Source organism: Raphanus sativus, chromosome 1 (assembly GCF_000801105.2).
Source record: "Raphanus sativus cultivar WK10039 chromosome 1, ASM80110v3, whole genome shotgun sequence".
Taxonomy (NCBI): Eukaryota; Viridiplantae; Streptophyta; class Magnoliopsida; order Brassicales; family Brassicaceae; genus Raphanus; species Raphanus sativus.
This window is the reverse complement of record NC_079511.1, coordinates 4,921,144-4,937,555: the sequence shown is the minus strand read 5'-3', so window position 1 is coordinate 4,937,555 and position 16,412 is coordinate 4,921,144. Positions and strand designations below refer to the sequence as shown.

At 35.9% G+C, this 16,412-nt stretch overlaps 4 protein-coding genes across 7 annotated transcripts; 3 read left to right on the top strand and 1 right to left on the bottom strand.

The window, feature by feature from the left end:
* The first annotated feature begins 2,234 nt into the window (after positions 1-2,234).
* On the top strand, positions 2,235-6,584 carry LOC130510219 (protein STRUBBELIG-like). The gene is made up of 16 exons (XM_057006651.1): positions 2,235-2,665; positions 2,919-3,048; positions 3,185-3,256; positions 3,354-3,419; positions 3,515-3,586; positions 3,684-3,755; positions 3,831-3,902; positions 3,981-4,046; positions 4,138-4,203; positions 4,272-4,747; positions 4,824-5,182; positions 5,265-5,536; positions 5,629-5,767; positions 5,843-5,958; positions 6,044-6,200; positions 6,321-6,584. The coding sequence occupies exons 1-16, from the start codon at positions 2,572-2,574 to the stop codon at positions 6,381-6,383; spliced, it is 2,292 nt and encodes a 763-aa protein (XP_056862631.1). The 5' UTR covers positions 2,235-2,571; the 3' UTR covers positions 6,384-6,584.
* A 1,279-nt stretch (positions 6,585-7,863) lies between these two features.
* LOC108852108 (uncharacterized) lies at positions 7,864-11,774 on the top strand. 4 transcript variants are annotated; one of them, XM_018625608.2, is made up of 17 exons: positions 7,864-8,071; positions 8,588-8,832; positions 8,911-9,007; positions 9,102-9,203; positions 9,295-9,330; positions 9,411-9,521; positions 9,619-9,702; positions 9,792-9,910; positions 10,036-10,137; positions 10,220-10,336; positions 10,429-10,494; positions 10,579-10,645; positions 10,747-10,800; positions 10,914-11,009; positions 11,127-11,153; positions 11,250-11,285; positions 11,377-11,774. In XM_018625608.2, the coding sequence occupies exons 3-17, from the start codon at positions 8,921-8,923 to the stop codon at positions 11,593-11,595; spliced, it is 1,323 nt and encodes a 440-aa protein (XP_018481110.2). In that variant the 5' UTR covers positions 7,864-8,071; positions 8,588-8,832; positions 8,911-8,920; the 3' UTR covers positions 11,596-11,774. The 4 variants fall into 4 exon arrangements, with proteins under 4 accessions (XP_018481110.2, XP_018481124.2, XP_056862619.1 ...); XM_018625622.2 differs by having other exon boundaries at positions 7,865-8,071; positions 8,914-9,007; XM_057006639.1 differs by lacking the exon at positions 7,864-8,071 and adding an exon at positions 8,083-8,227 and having other exon boundaries at positions 8,914-9,007.
* A 125-nt stretch (positions 11,775-11,899) lies between these two features.
* Positions 11,900-14,445, top strand: LOC108850939 (secretory carrier-associated membrane protein 5). Its single transcript, XM_018624391.2, has 12 exons — positions 11,900-12,065; positions 12,370-12,498; positions 12,613-12,675; positions 12,815-12,848; positions 12,935-13,057; positions 13,158-13,220; positions 13,303-13,396; positions 13,538-13,583; positions 13,670-13,737; positions 13,844-13,892; positions 14,053-14,118; positions 14,229-14,445. The coding sequence occupies exons 1-12, from the start codon at positions 12,006-12,008 to the stop codon at positions 14,313-14,315; spliced, it is 882 nt and encodes a 293-aa protein (XP_018479893.1). The 5' UTR covers positions 11,900-12,005; the 3' UTR covers positions 14,316-14,445.
* A 512-nt stretch (positions 14,446-14,957) lies between these two features.
* Positions 14,958-16,309, bottom strand: LOC108856817 (uncharacterized). Its single transcript, XM_018630744.2, has 2 exons — positions 15,680-16,309; positions 14,958-15,528 (listed from the first exon to the last, which is right to left on the bottom strand). The coding sequence occupies exons 1-2, from the start codon at positions 16,215-16,217 to the stop codon at positions 15,185-15,187; spliced, it is 882 nt and encodes a 293-aa protein (XP_018486246.1). The 5' UTR covers positions 16,218-16,309; the 3' UTR covers positions 14,958-15,184.
* Positions 16,310-16,412: the final 103 nt, after the last annotated feature.

Genomic DNA, 16,412 nt, shown 5'->3' with positions numbered 1-16,412 from the left:
AATAAAAAACAGTTTACAAAGTTTTATTTTTTATAAAAAGTTTAAAATATTTGTAAACTTTTTAATTTTATCAAAAAGTTTAATAAAAATAAAGAAATTTAAAATGTATTTTTATAAAGTTTGTTTAAATTTTTTATTAATAACTTTTTAGTTTGATTTTTATTTTTATAAAGTTTACAAATTTTATAAAGTTTTTTAAAGTTTTTATTAAACACATTAAACTAGAAGAATTTTTTAGAAATTTAATTTAAAACGTTTCAAAAAGGGAAAATAAAATAAAAAAGTTTAATTTTTTTTAATAAAAATAGACTTTGTAAAATTAAAAATAATTTACAATTTTTTTTAATAAAAATCATTAAATAAATTTATTAAAAAACATTTTACAATTTTTTATTTTTATAAAAAGTTTTAAACGTTTTTAATAAAACTTTAATTAAATAAAAATTTAAACTTTATAAAAATAAAAATAAAACTTTACAAAAAAAATTTCATAAAAACTTTAAACTAACTTTATAAAAAACATTTTACAAAGTTTTATTTTTATAAAAAGTTTAAAACGGTTATAATCTTTTTAATTTTATCTAACTTTTTAATAAAAATAGAACTCTTAAAAATGTTTTTAATAAAACTTTTAATAAATTTGTAAACTTATAATAATAAAAATAAAACTTTACAAAAAATTGCAAATAATTTCAAAACACCACATGTTGTATAGATATGTATCATAGAGAACATGAATTTGTGAAAAAAATCAAAAGAAAAACTATGGAAAAACCATAGATTAATGAAGAAGACAAGAGAAAATCATTTTTAAAAAACTTTTGACAAGTAAAATCGAAAATAACACGATTTAGGAAGTTAGAATATTTTTAGGAGATTTTTAGAATATTTCCTTAACTGAAATTTTCATTAATTTTCGCAAAAATCAGATAATCTTATCCGTAGAAAGCGTCTTCTAAAAGTTTAGAAGATTGACAAAAATCTAGAATACGCTTTCTACTTTTAGTAGACGGAATAGTACATTTTAGAAAATACATTCCACGAAATTTAGAATACTTAATAAAAGTAGAAGATGTTTCCGGACGAAAAGTAGATAGCTTTAGAATTAGTAGAATGCGCATTCCACGTTTTTAGAAAATTAGTAAATAGTAGAATGTACGTTCTAAAAATAGTAGATGAACGTGTTTATTTTAGAAATCGCTTTCTACTATACCATTTTCCGTAGAAGGCACATTCTACTTTTAGTAGAACGTATTTTCAAATTTTTATTTATTAACTTTTTGAAAAAAGAAAAAATACCAGCTTGTGTATATAGGTGTTTTATTAATTGTTTATATTTTTAATATATTTTTTTGATTCACAAAAGTATTTTTTTCATTAGTTTTCAGAAATACAAAGGGTAGAAAAGAGAAAAATTGGACAAAAAGGAATTTATACCAAAGAGACAACACCCTTATTTTTTTGTTCTCTATTGGCAATTTTCCCTTTCTTTTTCTCCAATAATTTAGCTAAAGCTTATTGAAACTAAACAAAAAATAAGTAAACATCAACCAAATAGTTTGAGTTGTGGTATCAAATCTTGTTGACAAAAAAAACATTGCTGACAGAAAAAACTACTAGAACAAATCAAACATTTATACCACCAAGAAGCATTAAACTACATAAACGCAAAACGGGAGTGATATGTTGACATCGTGGGGTCTCACTCTCTTCTCTCATAAAATACAACACTCTGCAGAGCTTTTCCACTTCACTGGTTTCATGGCCCATCTCATATTAATGAAGTTGTAAGCCTCTGCAAATAAATCCGCAGCAAAATGCTATAACTATAACTTCTTCTTCTTGTATCATTTGGATTTATTAGCCTAGGTGAATTAACGGATCACATATATTTTTATAAGGATTGTATATGTTATCTAAGCATATTATTTGAATGGGTGTGTTAAAAAAAAGTATATGAATGGTTCCAGAACGGATACAAGCTGGTAATATTAATATGTGATCCAATTATAAGCTTTGTTTTCAAACGGAGAATGTTTTACTTTTATTTTTTCTTGGACAACACTACATCATTTTTCTTATGAATTGCATCAAAATGATATTCATTTCTTTCAGGTATACCTGATGGCATTAGAAAAAGGCCATTTCCATAAAAGATTAAATACACGAAGAAACTATAGTTAGACGAGCAATGGCGACAAGGAAAAAATCATTAAAAATTTGGACAGGACTTAAGAGAGAGACAGAAGCCACATAATTATTATTTCTGTTTCACACTTTGAGACTTAAACCTTCAACTGAGAAAACAAAGCCGTTTGCTTTTGGAAACTCTTGCTTTTTGTAAGGAGCCGCTCGTTCTTCGAGACAAAACAAACACAAACACACTCACTACTCACACAGCTCTCTCTCTCTCTCAACTCTTTCCACTTTCTCTATATCCTTGAATTCCGACGAAATTATGTTTCACTTTACCTTTTAATTCCTTCTCCTTTTTTTTTCTTGACAGTTCCACAGAATCTTGGTTTACCTCAAAGTTTTCTTGGAAGCAGACAGTCTAATCTGACTGAAGCTATGAGCTTTACAAGTCGACAAGTGTTCTTTGTTCTCTCTGTTTTAGCCTTGACAACAATGCCCTTCTCTGCTGGAGTCACCAATCCTCGAGATGGTAAGCATCTCTCTTCTCTTCTTATGTCTGAAGACTTTCAGTTTTGGTTTTGATTTGTCTGTTTACTGAACACACTAGATTATGAGTTTTGTCAAATGAAACCGACCTGCATTAGTTGTTTTAAGGTAAAGTAGGTAAAGCATTAGCTTTGTCCTTCCATGCTCCAGATTTGCAGATTCTATTGTCTTTAGACATGTCTCAGAAACCCTAAAAGTTTTGGCTTTATCACACATAAGCTCTTGTTTTCTTGCAGTGTCGGCGATAAATAACTTGTACATTACATTGGGAGCACCATCTCTATCTCGGTGGATTGCTTTTGGAGGAGACCCTTGTGGAGAAAAGTGGCAAGGTGTGGTCTGTGATTCCTCTAACATCACAGAAATGTACACTTCCTCTTCTTCTTCTGCTCTTTTTTTTAAAACTCTTTGTTATATTTTTGCTTTAGAGTCAGTCACCAAAAGTAAGAAGCTCTATTCAGGTTCTTGACCAGGTGTACTAATTATTGTTTGTTGGCTGCAGAAGGATACGGGGCATGAAGGTGGGTGGAAGCTTAAGTGACACCCTTGCTGATTTTTCATCTATCCAAGTCATGTAAGCCCAAAGCCCTTCTTGTTTATTCTTCATGCTTCCTTTTGAGGCTTCTTGTTTAATAAAGAACATATACACTCTCCCTTGTTTATATGAACAGGGACTTCAGTGACAATCACATCTCAGGAACAATTCCACAGGCTTTGCCTTCTACCATCCGAAACCTGTGCGTTCTGAGAATTGATTAATCTTTATGGCAATACTTATGATTTAACAGTTCTAAGACATTCACTTTTTTGGTTTCATTTGTCTTTGTTTCAGATCCCTCTCTAGCAACCGCTTCACTGGGAATATACCCTTTACACTCTCCTTTTTAACCGAGTTGTCAGAACTGTAAGTCTTTTTTAGTCAAAAGAAGTAAGATAATGTTTCTTGCATCTCTAGTCTTTGTATCTTTTTCTGACACTCTTTTACTTTTTCTCCCCTACAGGTCGTTGGGGAACAATGTTATATCAGGAGATATTCCAGATTACTTTCAGGAGTTAACAAAACTGACAAAACTGTAATGTTTTCTCCTTTTTCTTTCCTCCCCCCCTTGTGGGGTCTTCCATGCTTATTCGTTTAGTATCTAATGCAGGGACTTATCGGCTAACGTACTGGAGGGACGCTTACCTCCCTCCATGGGAGACTTAGCTGCTCTTAAGATACTGTAAGTTTCAAATAGATTTTTTGAATACGTTACTACCATTGCTTCTATATATCTAATGTGGCTGGACTGGACTTGCAGGTATTTGCAGGACAACAAGCTCATTGGAACACTTGATGTTATACAAGATCTCTCCTTAACCGATTTGTAATATTTCTTTGTTCTTGACACTCAAAGCCATAAACCCAGCTTCTTCAGTAACTTACTTATATAGTTTATGATATCTTTTTTGGTTCAGGAATGTAGCAAACAACTTGTTCTCTGGACCTATTCCCCCAAATCTATTAAAAGTTCCAAACTTCAAGTAAGTATCTTTATAGCAAAAAGCTATTTCTTGTTTTTATTCAAGTTTTGTTGTCATTGTAACTGCAGAAAAGATGGAACTCCATTCAATACATCAATTATAACACCGCCTCCACCTGCTGTTGATCCTCCTCCAGCTACTACTCACCATGCTCCTCCTCTTCCTCGTCTCCCTCCTGTCTCTAGTGTTCCTCCTGCCCCCTTTTCTCCACTCTTACCACCACCACCACCTTTGGTTTGGTCCCCTCCTTCTGATAATAATCAAGGAGGTGATCCCTGGAACTCTGTGTCAGGAGGGCAACCAACCTTGCAGATATCACCTCCTTCAGGCTCAGGTTCAGGAAAGTTCTGGTCCACGCAGAGAATCATTCTAGTCGTCTCCTCAGTGGCTATAATCCTTCTCGTATCCGGCTTGTGTGTTACACTTTGGAGATGCTGCAGAGGCAAGAAGTATAACAGATACGGCGCTGGTCCTCGTAAAGACTTTCAACGACCCTACTTCATCAATAAACCTCCATCTCAACCAACCCCCACTCTGGGAAAAGGTAACACTGATTAAGAAGAAAAAAAAACAAAAAAACTTAGTTAGTGTTTGGCCCTCATTGGCTTTCTTTTTGGCAGTTTCTAGGGAGCCTATGGTTAAGCCTTACGATGTATATGGAGCTGAAGACAGGAAGTATGGTTATCCTATGCCGCCACCACGGCCTGAAGAGAGCAGGAGAGCGATTCCTCCTGCTTCGTATTATAATAACAAGGATGTGCAAAAGCCGTTACAGCAACCACCGAGGCGTTTCCAGTCCAACAACAACAACGATGCTGCTGCTGCTGCTCATTTTCCCCCGGGGTTGAATTCTTCATCTTCGGCTACTGTTTTCACCGTGGCTTCACTTCAGCAGTACACAAATGGTTTCTCTGAAGAGCATATCATCGGTGAAGGGTCGCTTGGTAATGTTTACAGAGCCGTGTTTCCTCATGGGAAGGTCTGATTACTACTACTTCCCCTCATTGAAGAGAAGTCTTATTATGTTTTGAAAACTCTCTCTCTCTCTCTGTGGTGTGTAGTATCTTGCGGTGAAGAAGCTGAGCAATACAATCAGCAGAACGCAGAGTGATGGTGAATTTCTCAACCTAGTGTCCAACGTTTTGAAACTTAAACGTGGGAATATACTGGAGTTTCTTGGTTACTGTAATGAGTATGGTCAAAGGCTGCTTGTGTACGAGTACTGTCCTAATGGATCGCTTCAAGATGCGCTTCATTTGGATCGCAAATTGCACAAGAAGCTCACTTGGAACGTGCGTATGAATATTGCGTTAGGAGCTTCCAAGGCATTGCAGTAAGTATAAACAAACAAACCTCAAAAACGTCTTATTGCCAGAGGGACATCTAGAGGAGCTTTTAAGTGTGTGTGTGTGTTTGTGTTTTCAGGTTCCTTCACGAGGTATGCCAACCGCCGGTTGTACACCAGAACTTCAAGTCTTCCAAGGTTCTCCTTGATGAAAAGCTTTCAGTACGTGTTGCAGACAGCGGTTTGGCTTATATGTTACCACCACGTCCAACGAGTCAGGTAAGAATATTCTTGTAAATCCCAGATCCTGACATAGGAGTGAGTTCTGTAAGTGAATTGCTTATGAAACTGTAGATGGCGGGTTATGCGGCTCCTGAGGTGGAGTATGGAAGCTACACTTGTCAGAGCGATGTATATAGCCTTGGAGTTGTCATGTTAGAACTGCTCACTGGACGCAGACCATTTGACAGGTTAGCATATACTCTAAAGAGACAACAGATAAGAGTCGAGAACATGTCTCACTTAAAGACTAATCTCGTTATATATGTATGGCAGGACAAGGCCGAGGGGACATCAGACGCTAGCTCAGTGGGCTATACCTAGGCTTCATGACATTGACGCGTTGACAAGAATGGTTGATCCGTCGTTACATGGATCATATCCAAAGAAATCGTTGTCACGTTTTGCAGATATCATATCACGTTCTCTCCAGGTAAATTTATCACATTAGAATATTTCATCACCATATTAAGTGAGAAAGCATTGTTAAGCGACAGTTTTTGAGGTTTGATTAAGGAACCAACCCTTTTTGACTTCTTTTTGATGTGTATAGATGGAACCAGGATTCAGACCGCCCGTATCAGAAATTGTCCAAGATCTTCAACATATGATCTAAAGATAATACAAAGCCTTAGGCTACGACGCATAAGGATATTTATTGTGACAGATTCTTGTTTATTTATTGAGCATCAACACATCCTTTGATGAATGTAAAACAAATCCTTGTGACTTCTTTTGATTACTTGTTTGGTAGGTTAACTGGAGTCGTGTGTATTTTTAACCGTGTTGAGTTTCGAAATGGCTGGGAACTTGAAAATATCATATGATCAAAGCACAATCATAATGTATGAACATTGTTCATTTGAACATAAATATTCTGTAGACTCCCAATGATTTTGTCTATTTTGCTGTTAACATTAACAATGAACTACGTAACAATATGTTCTTACGTAAACCTAAAACACAGTTACGTATTAATATTTAACTTTTTTTTTTGTCGGCGTATTAATATTTAACTTAAACATCATAATCAGCATATTCAGCAAAAAGAGAAAAGAAAAAAAAACTTCATAATCAGCAGCCATAATGATCTCTCTAAACGAACCAATCACCACGTTTTTTTTGTCAACCAATCACCACGTATAGTGACATTTTTTAGTAGCAGAAGAGGGAGACGTTGCATTTACTTCCCTATTTCCTTAACGGGGTAAAGTACAACTCTTCCACCTTTTGGCTATTCCATAAAAACTTGCAAACCTTGTTCCTTTTCTTTCTTTTTTCCTTTTCTAATTAACAAAAACTTATAAACTCTCCCCAAATTTGGTGATTAAGCTCTAACGTTTTACCGCTTTTGCCGTTTCGGGATTTCTTCAAACTTCTTTCTCTGTAGACTTTTATGTAGTTCCTGTAACATAACTTAGATGATAATTTTCATTGGCTAGTAGTGCTACTTACTACGGTTAAATAAAATCATATGGTAAAGTATAAACAATCGTGGAAAATATATAAAAATCATTTGACTATCTGCTATATCTACATAAGCTTCTTTTTTTAAGAAGAGAGAAAAAATTGATTCCGAGTTTGGGATACACTACATTTAAGCACCAATTTATTTTAGTTTGGTTCAGTCATCTTGATGTTTAAAAAATGGAAAAAAAAACCAATTGGAAAACCAAAAACATAGAGCTAAAAAACCGGATAAATTATAAGCCACATTAGTTGCACGAATCAAGAAGAAGAAGAAGAACATAAAAGTTAATGTAATACTTATTGGGTTTCGTAGTTGCGTAAGGAGTGAACTACATAAAACTCCTGCCTCAATGAAGTTTATTGTAAAAGAACGCAAAACATGGAATTTTGAATTTTCTTTCCTTTACCTTTTGTTATGCAGTATTAAAATATGTCGCAAGCGGTATAGCAGAATCCAAAATTTCAAGTATGATTTTATTTATTTTAATTTTGTATATATTTGTCAACCATCTGAACGTACAGTAGGACACGGGTCGCAATACCTTTTATAAAAAAAATTGTTTTTATTTTGATATGATTATTAATTAGATAGGTTTCGTTCCGTCTCGTTCAGTCCGATCGATTATAGAAAATTTATCGTGCCTGACCTATAAAAGTTCTCCAGTTTTTCTTTTCTTTTCATGCAAAGCTAACAAACACTTCTTGTCCTCTTCTGTTATATTTTCTCTCTCTCTCGCCTGGGGTCTTTGTCTACTGTTGTCAAAGTGATTCTGCATGCTTCAGATATCTATCTCTTTTTTTTCTTTTTTTTCCAAATCTTCAGATATCTCTACGGTATTTCTTCGTCTCATACTTGATTTTTCTTCTTCCTTCTGTTCCGTATATTTTAATGTTTCTGTACCTAAAAGATCCTAAATTATAGCAACTCACACACACACCGCAATTAAATTTGATCATTGACCTTTGTTGATTCTCTGTCTCTGTAAACAGGTTTGAATTTGATGATTTCTTGTTATGTGTGTTTTCTTCGTTTCTCGTAAACAAATTTTGCAATCAATCAGATTTTTCTTTTTAGAAACTCCTCGCTAATACTGTATCTATAAGAAACAGTAATTATTACTATTCTTTAGATCTATAAAATTAACTAATTCATCTCTAGATTTTATATTTCGTTCCTTTAGAAGATTCTTTTCGCTTTTTTTTTTTTTGCTGTTACAAAACTTGCCGCTTCAATTTTTCATTGCTCTTTTCCGGGAAACTTTTTTATTTTTTCTAGTTTTTTTGGCTTCATTATATTATTAATGCAGGGGAATCTAAAAGTTCCAATTTTTAAATATGGTTTGTGTGCAGTAAGCTTCGCGGGAGCATTGATTTCAGCTTCATCTGTTAAAAGCTCTGTTGCTACTGCTTTGTTTCGCGTGACTATTTTTGTCTCTTCTTCTTCTGGATAATTCAGACTGATCATATGAGCGACATGCATGGTCTTGAATTCACAGCCCTATTAGACTGAGATTTACTGGCCAGTGAGTGAGGTCTTGTTAAGCTGTCTTTTTGTTCTCTGTTCATTGGAGAACACCAAAGGCAGTTACTGTCTGGTGAGTTTTGTGATTCTAGAAATATCTTGCTTGCAAAAACTAGTATTATGTTGAATTGTTTTATTAATATTTGTGTAGCAGATATATTATGGAACATGGTTTGCCATCTATGAAGTCGATCAAATCATTGAAGTCATTTGTTAAGAGAAGAAACAATACTCAAGATGTGGTAAAGGTTGGTTTAGTTAGTAGAACATGTTGGAGTTATATTATGCCGTTTTGGACTAATAGCTCTGAATCTCATGGTAAAATTTTTCTGAGTCTTGCAGGGTAAATCCGGGTGGAAAGTGAAGCCCTTTTTGGCTCTCATATGTACAGCACTTTTGATCTTTTGGTATAAGACCACAAATATTCAATTCGAAGAGACTGAGGTAATCTTGGAACCTAAATTCTATCCTTTTTGATATCTTTGGATGTGTTGATTTGATTAGTAAACTCCTTTTGTTTACGTGTACATTTCAGCTAGAGGAAGCTGATTATCCCTTTGATATGGCAGTGGTAACATTTTGATACTCTGCATTATATCTTTTATTGTCTTCAGTTTAGTGTAAAGTTCACTCCTCCTGGATTGTATCAAGGAATCTGAACCAGTCGATGAGAAACTAAAAGGCTTGCCGCGCGGTATCATACAGTCTAGATCAGACCTTGAACTAAAGCCACTCTGGTCTAGTAATAGTTTGAGGTCAAAGGTAAGTGTTTTTGTTATCAACAATCCTAGTAAATACAATCGAAGTATCTCTGCAGCCAGAGGAATTTCTGATGAGTGATTTGATTGTTAAAATACAGGGTGTTGAAATGACTAACCGCAACTTGTTGGCCGTACCCGTAGGCATTAAGCAAAAGGGTAATGTAGACGCTATGGTAAAGAAGGTATTGTATAATTTTCTAAGTTTATCCTAATCCTAGGCATTGAAGAACGATTAGGCTTCCTCTTAATATAAAGCATTTGTGTCTCTCAGTTTCTTCCAGCGAATTTCACGGTTGTTCTTTTCCATTACGATGGAAATATGGATAAATGGTGGGATCTTGAGTGGAGTTCAAAGGCCATACATATAGTCGCACAGAACCAGACTAAATGGTAGTTATATTTCTCATCCAATGCATCTTTAAAGAAGAGAACATTGAAATAAGTGTTTTGTTTTTTTTATATGTTTCACTTAGTGTAACCTTGGTTTACATATGTTTCCCTTTCTTGATATTTAGGTGGTTTGCGAAAAGATTTCTTCATCCGGATGTTGTATCCATTTATGATTATATTTTTCTGTGGGATGAGGATCTTGGAGTTGAGAACTTCACACCAGAGAGGTAAGTGTCAGTTTCTTCTTAAACCGTACGTATAGTTAGCTTCATGAACGCTTGAGTGTGACTACCAAATCATCTTCTGCAGGTATTTGAAGATAGTTAAATCAGAGGGACTAGAGATATCTCAACCAGCTTTGGACCGAAACTCGACTGAAATCCACCACAAAATCACACTCCGTTCCAAAACAAAGAAGTTTCATAGGTTCAAATCTACTTCAATAGGAGAGAGTTTTTCTTTTTGTTTGTTTTCAACTAGTTCGGTACTTGATGTACAACATGATGCCATTTATACAGGAGAGTTTACATCAACAGAGGCACTAAGAAATGTTCTAATACTAGTGAAGATCCTCCTTGCACAGGGTACTAGTTTCATAGGCGGCAGAATAATTTCTGTAAATTGGTTAGTATATATAATTGATACACTTTCTTTTTCTTGTTTTGTAGATTTGTTGAAGGAATGGCTCCTGTGTTCTCAAGAGCTGCTTGGTTTTGCACTTGGAATCTCATACAGGTAAAATAACTTTTCACTTGCCGTTATTCATCCATAGGAAGTTATCTAACCCTTCAGTAAAAATTTTCACTTGAGGTCATTTTTGTTTTTGGCTTTTGTAGAATGATTTGGTTCATGGATGGGGAATGGATATGAAAATAGGGTATTGTGCACAGGTGAACACATTTCTCTCTCAAGATTTTGTGCTAACTTCATCTTGCTGAAATGAACAATCTAGTCTTATTTGATACCCCTTGAAATAGTCTAAAACATTCTGGTGGTGTTTTAGGGAGACAGGAAGATGAAGGTAGGGATCGTGGATAGGGAGTACATATTTCATCAAGGCATTCAAACTTTAGGGGAAAGTGTACATCCTGAGAAGAAGGTATGTTCTCTCTAGATCCAAGATAAGAAAGAACTCGAAAAACGAACACTTATCAATGAACAAAAAAAAAACGAACACTTATCTTATATAACTCGTTTGTTTCTCCAATACTTGCAGACCGCAGCTCGGGATGGAAGAACAAACGTAAGTTTTATTGACGTCAAAACACTCCTTTGTTTTTTGGCCTATAACGAAGCTAACACCTTTTTTTACGATTCTTTTCTGGTCGATATTTTGAAGAGACGTGGCCATACAACGTTTGATTCGAGAACCTCGGTGAGTAAAAATGTTAATAAGACATCTTCTTTGGCATGTCTTCATATATAGAAGGAAAAGAAGTAAACGTAGTGTTTGATGAAACAAGTAGATAAGGAGGCAGTCGACGTGGGAGCTTCAAAGGTTTGAAGAACGATGGAAAAAAGCGGTGGAAGAAGACAAGAACTGGATCGATCCATTTTCATCATCGAGCAGGAAGACGAAGAGCAAGAGCAGCAGCGTTGGTAACAGAAGACTAATAAGGCGGGGTGGTAATAGTAATACTCAGCGCGTAAAGCATAAGAGAAGTCGAGAGACAGCAACAGCATAACACACCAACACAAGTAGCAGCATGACGAAGACTTTTTATACACGAACTAGAGATGTGCTTACCTTTATTGTAATTAGGTTTATATTATTAAAACTCAGTTGCTTAGGGAGAAAATAAGCTTATATAACCTTTTTAAAATTAAAAATAAAAAAATGGTTTTATAAATTAATGTGATTGGTTAATTAGTGTTTATCTTACTTCGTAGTTATCAAAGTATTGTAAAAAAAGAAGAAAATAATAATAATAATTAAAAAACGGAAGTGAATCTGTATATATATGGGATATGTAAATAAATTTAGTGTTTTTTCCTTATACTGTACTCGCTTTCAAAGTTGTAACCTTTGCGGTGGTTAAGAGATCATCATCATCTCTCAGATCGAATTTGCAACGAGAGTGTTGTTGTAAAAGGGATGGCAGGTCGGTACGATCGGAACCCCTTCGCCGAAGGAGACGAAGTCAATCCTTTTGCTGTAAGCTTTTTTTTTTGCATTTTTTTCCCCACCACGTCTGAGTGAACGAATGGATCAAAATGTGTTATTTCTCTTTACTTGGAATTATCCGCATTGGAATCGGTCATAGAGTTAGCCATTTGTTAGAATAATGTAGTCCAAATCTGTTGAAAATTTTGTTAACTTTCTGTTGCTGTGGATATTATATTCAGTGGCTGATTAGACCTCTTTTAGGGTTGTTTTTGGGTTCTAGCAATGTGCTCCTCTTTGATTTCTGAAGAGCATATTGGTGACGATTGTTGATTTTGTCTACCTTCTTTCTTAGAATCCTGGAAGTGCACCCGCTGCTTCGAGTTCCAGACTATCGCCTCTGCCTCCGGAACCTGCTGGTTTTGGCTATGGTCGCACCGTTGACGTTCCTCTTGACAGACCTGCTGGGTCTGGTACTGCAAAGGTTCGGTTGTTGATGTTAGATATCATACGTTTTTGGGAGTTATGTGGATTGATGTTTGGAGTTGTTTTAATGTATTCTTCCTTGTGCTGTTCTTTCCTTGTTTCGGAATTTCAGGATCTGAAGAAGAAAGAGAAGGAGCTTCAAGCCAAAGAAGCTGAGCTTAAACGACGCGAGCAGGTACCAAACACACACACGCCACCCTTTGAAACTTACATTTACAGTCAGTCCCTGAAGAAGAACACTGATATCAGCCTAAAGGTGTTCTGTATAACTTCCATTTTATATTGATGATTAGTTTTGTTTTATCTGTGTGTAGGATATCAAACGGAAAGAAGATGCTGCTGCACGAGGTACTTTTGTCTTTTTTTTTTTAATGGTTTACCTGAATATATATCTTCTATTGTCTGCTCTTAATAATTTTGCGTTTCTATTATAGCCGGAATTGTAATCGAGGTGAAAAACTGGCCCCCCTTGTTCCCTCTTATCCACCATGACATTGCAAATGAAATTCCCATTCCTCTCCAAAGGCTTCAGTATATTGCCTTTTCTACTTATTTGGGTACAATCTCCCCCCTGGCACTCTTTTATGTTCAATTTTCACCTGTTATGTTAAGTCAGAAAATGATGAAACTTGACTCGTGTTTCTCCATGTCGAACAGGGTTGGTTCTTGCACTTTTCTGGAACATCATCGCCGTTACTACAGCTTGGATCAAAGGAGGAGGTCTCTCTTCTTTTTCTCCTACACGTATGTCTTGTTTTTCTCCTTCTGCTGGCTCAAGTTTATTTGTTTTCTTTTTGTTCAGGAGTAACGATTTGGCTTCTTGCTCTTATTTACTTCATCTCCGGTGTCCCCGGAGGCTATGTGTTATGGTATCGTCCTCTCTACCGCGCCTTCAGGTTCTTGTTTCTCATACCTGGTCACTAATAAAAACATGCGTGTTTTTATTATACTTAATGGAGGAAAAGTAGTGTCACAATAGTTTTGCTGTTTCCATAATCTCTTATTCAATGTGTGCATCTGGGGTTGGATTCCTGCAGAAATGAGAGCGTATTGAGCTTTGGATGGTTTTTCTTGTTCTACATGGTGATTACCTAACTTTTTTAAACTGGTTTATATTTTACCTGAGTCCATATAGAATTTTCATCTGATACAATGTTTTCTGGCCACAGCTCCACATAGCTTTCTGCGTCTTTGCTGCAGTTGCTCCTCCTATTTTCTTCAAAGGAAACTCACTTGCGTAAGTTCCTTCAAAAAAGCTTCAAGACATCTTATAGAGTTAATACTTGCATATCAAGCCTGTTATCAGTTACTCTGTTTTTGATTGATCATCCTCGAATTCACAGGGGAATATTACCTGCGTTAGATATGTTGAGCAGTCAGGCATTGGTCGGAGTAAGCTCTTCCTCTTCCTCTTTTTTTTATTTATTTAAAATCTCATATAAGCTCTTGGTTTGTGTCACTCTCCATGTCCTCCAAGTTTCTGCGACCAATAGATCCTTTTCTGATGCTCATATTATCATTGATCATTGAATTCTTGTTTTGCATATCACAGATCTTCTACTTCATCGGGTTTGCGTTTTTCTGCCTTGAGTCAGTGGTCAGCATCTGGGTTATTCAGGTCTCTTTCCTTGTCTTTAGAAACCGAAAAGATATAGTCTCTGCATCGGTATCGTTTTCCGAGGTAAGGGACTCTTTTAACACTTGAAATGGCCAATTTTACGTGTGCAGCAAGTATACATGTACTTCCGAGGGAGCGGGAAAGCAGATGAGATGAAAAGGGATGCTGCAAGAGGAGCCATGAGAGCTGCCATATGATGCACAAATGATTTTAACTCATGATCTCTCGTGTGTAACTTGTTACATTTCTTCAGCTCTTTAACCTTTTTTTTTGTTTTGTTTTTACAGCAGCAAACTAAAAAATAAGAAAAAAGGAAAGATTTGTGTATTTTGTGTCAATTTGATTTCGAATTTCATACACCGTTTACTTTGTCTTGGTTTTAATCGATGTTCTAAAAATCAGTTTAGATGGCACATTTAAAAAAAAAAATCGGGTCTAGAAATCTGCTGAATCAATGATTCCATATATGTATATAAGCCTAACTACTGCTTTGCGATTTCTTAAACATTCATCTTTCACGAGTCTTGCCGTGAATCACGTTCTCCTTTATTGCCTGATAATGACAAACACACAAAAATACAGAAACCCCAACGTTAAGTTGGAAATATCCATTCTCAAAATATCTGTTACCGAAGGAAAAAATATCTACATCACATCAGATGTCAGATCTCCATCTTGTTTTTGTTATTATTGCTAAAGCTTGACTTTCTGTACACTACATACATACCCTGATAATGATATTTTTCAAAATTTTATTTTCTGTAAGAAAATATCTTAATGTTAATAATGTCTAATATATTGTGTATGTGTATGATTAACTAGTTGGAAACAAAACTATCTTTAGCGGAAAATATATTTGATGCCTTTTACATGACTTTACATTCGTAAATGAAAGATGCGATACAACTAAGCTAAACTAAGCCAATCAGGATGCTTTTTTTTATCCATGACTTCCCACATTTGTCATTTCCTTTTGTTATTACTTAATAGCTTCTAGAAAATGCAATCGAAACTAAAATACACAAAAGAAAATAGACAAAACAAAAGCAAAAAAACATAACTAAAACTAAAACGAAAGACCACGACGAGTCATTTCTGTGTCATGTCTCATCGACTCGAACCTTTCGTCGTTGCACTTTTTTATAAACGCTTCTGCTCTTATATTCAGCTCGTTTCGACTCCGGGACACGGCCGGTGAGAGGTAATACTTGGTCCGATCGCTAAACGTCTCGGCTTTCTTTAAACCGGACTGTTTTGTCTTGTTGGAATCTTCTACGCCAAGGCCGAACGTGTCTGGTCTCCGGTAATAGCTAGTCAACGGCTTCCCTTCCGTTATCATCTTCCACGTACTCTCAAGAGTCTCTTGCCGCTTTGGCTTCGCCACTCTCAACGCTTTCAAAGATTTTCGTTCTGAAAAAAAGAAATTACCAATGCAACGTCTTAATAAACATGTGTCTTTGATAAAAAAATAAACATGTGTCTAACATCTAACTTGTGACGTACGTCACCTTCTTTTCTCCAGATTTTAATGTTTATTTTATAATAGTATTAACTTAGTTACCTGCCGTGGTGGTCTTGACCAGTTTCCGTTGGCCGATCCTAGCCGAAACAAGAGGCTTCTCGACCGGAGTCTGATTTTCCGGTTTGGCCACCACTACTAAACACTTCTTCTCCTCCTCTACTTTTGCGGCTGCTTCTGCTAGCTTCTCGGTAAACACCTCCGGTCTCTCGATCTCCTTAACTATGGTCTTTGACGGCGGAGTTACGGCGATAAAACTGAAATCTTCAGATCGCTGCGGTTGAGCTCGGTGGACGTTCTGCTCGTTCTGAAACTTATGGTCGCCGCCGTATGAGCCCCCGTGGTCTTTGACCTCGGGGTTTGTGATGATCCGGTGATATATGGATGAGAACCCGATCATGGCGATGATGACGTTGGTGATGACGTAGAGGTATGGTGGTTTCAGCCATGAGAGAAAGGAACCGAAAAGGATGGGAGCTCGAGAGAAATCTAGTGCCACAACAGGGACAATGATTTTTAGTTGCATAGCTACAGCTACGACTCCTGTAGAGATTAGCACCGGTTTAATCCATGACGCCATTTTTCCCGATCTTGTCCTTCTCTCTTTCTCTTTCTCTCTTCGGATTTATGGAAATGGTGTTTAGTAGTTGTTGTCACGCTCTTTAGCTGAGATGGTCTATCGTTTTATATAGAGAGGGGTAGGCTTCTATAGCTGATTAACACCGTTAGATATAGGATTAGATATATGAACGGTCGAGATCGTATTAGATAGTAG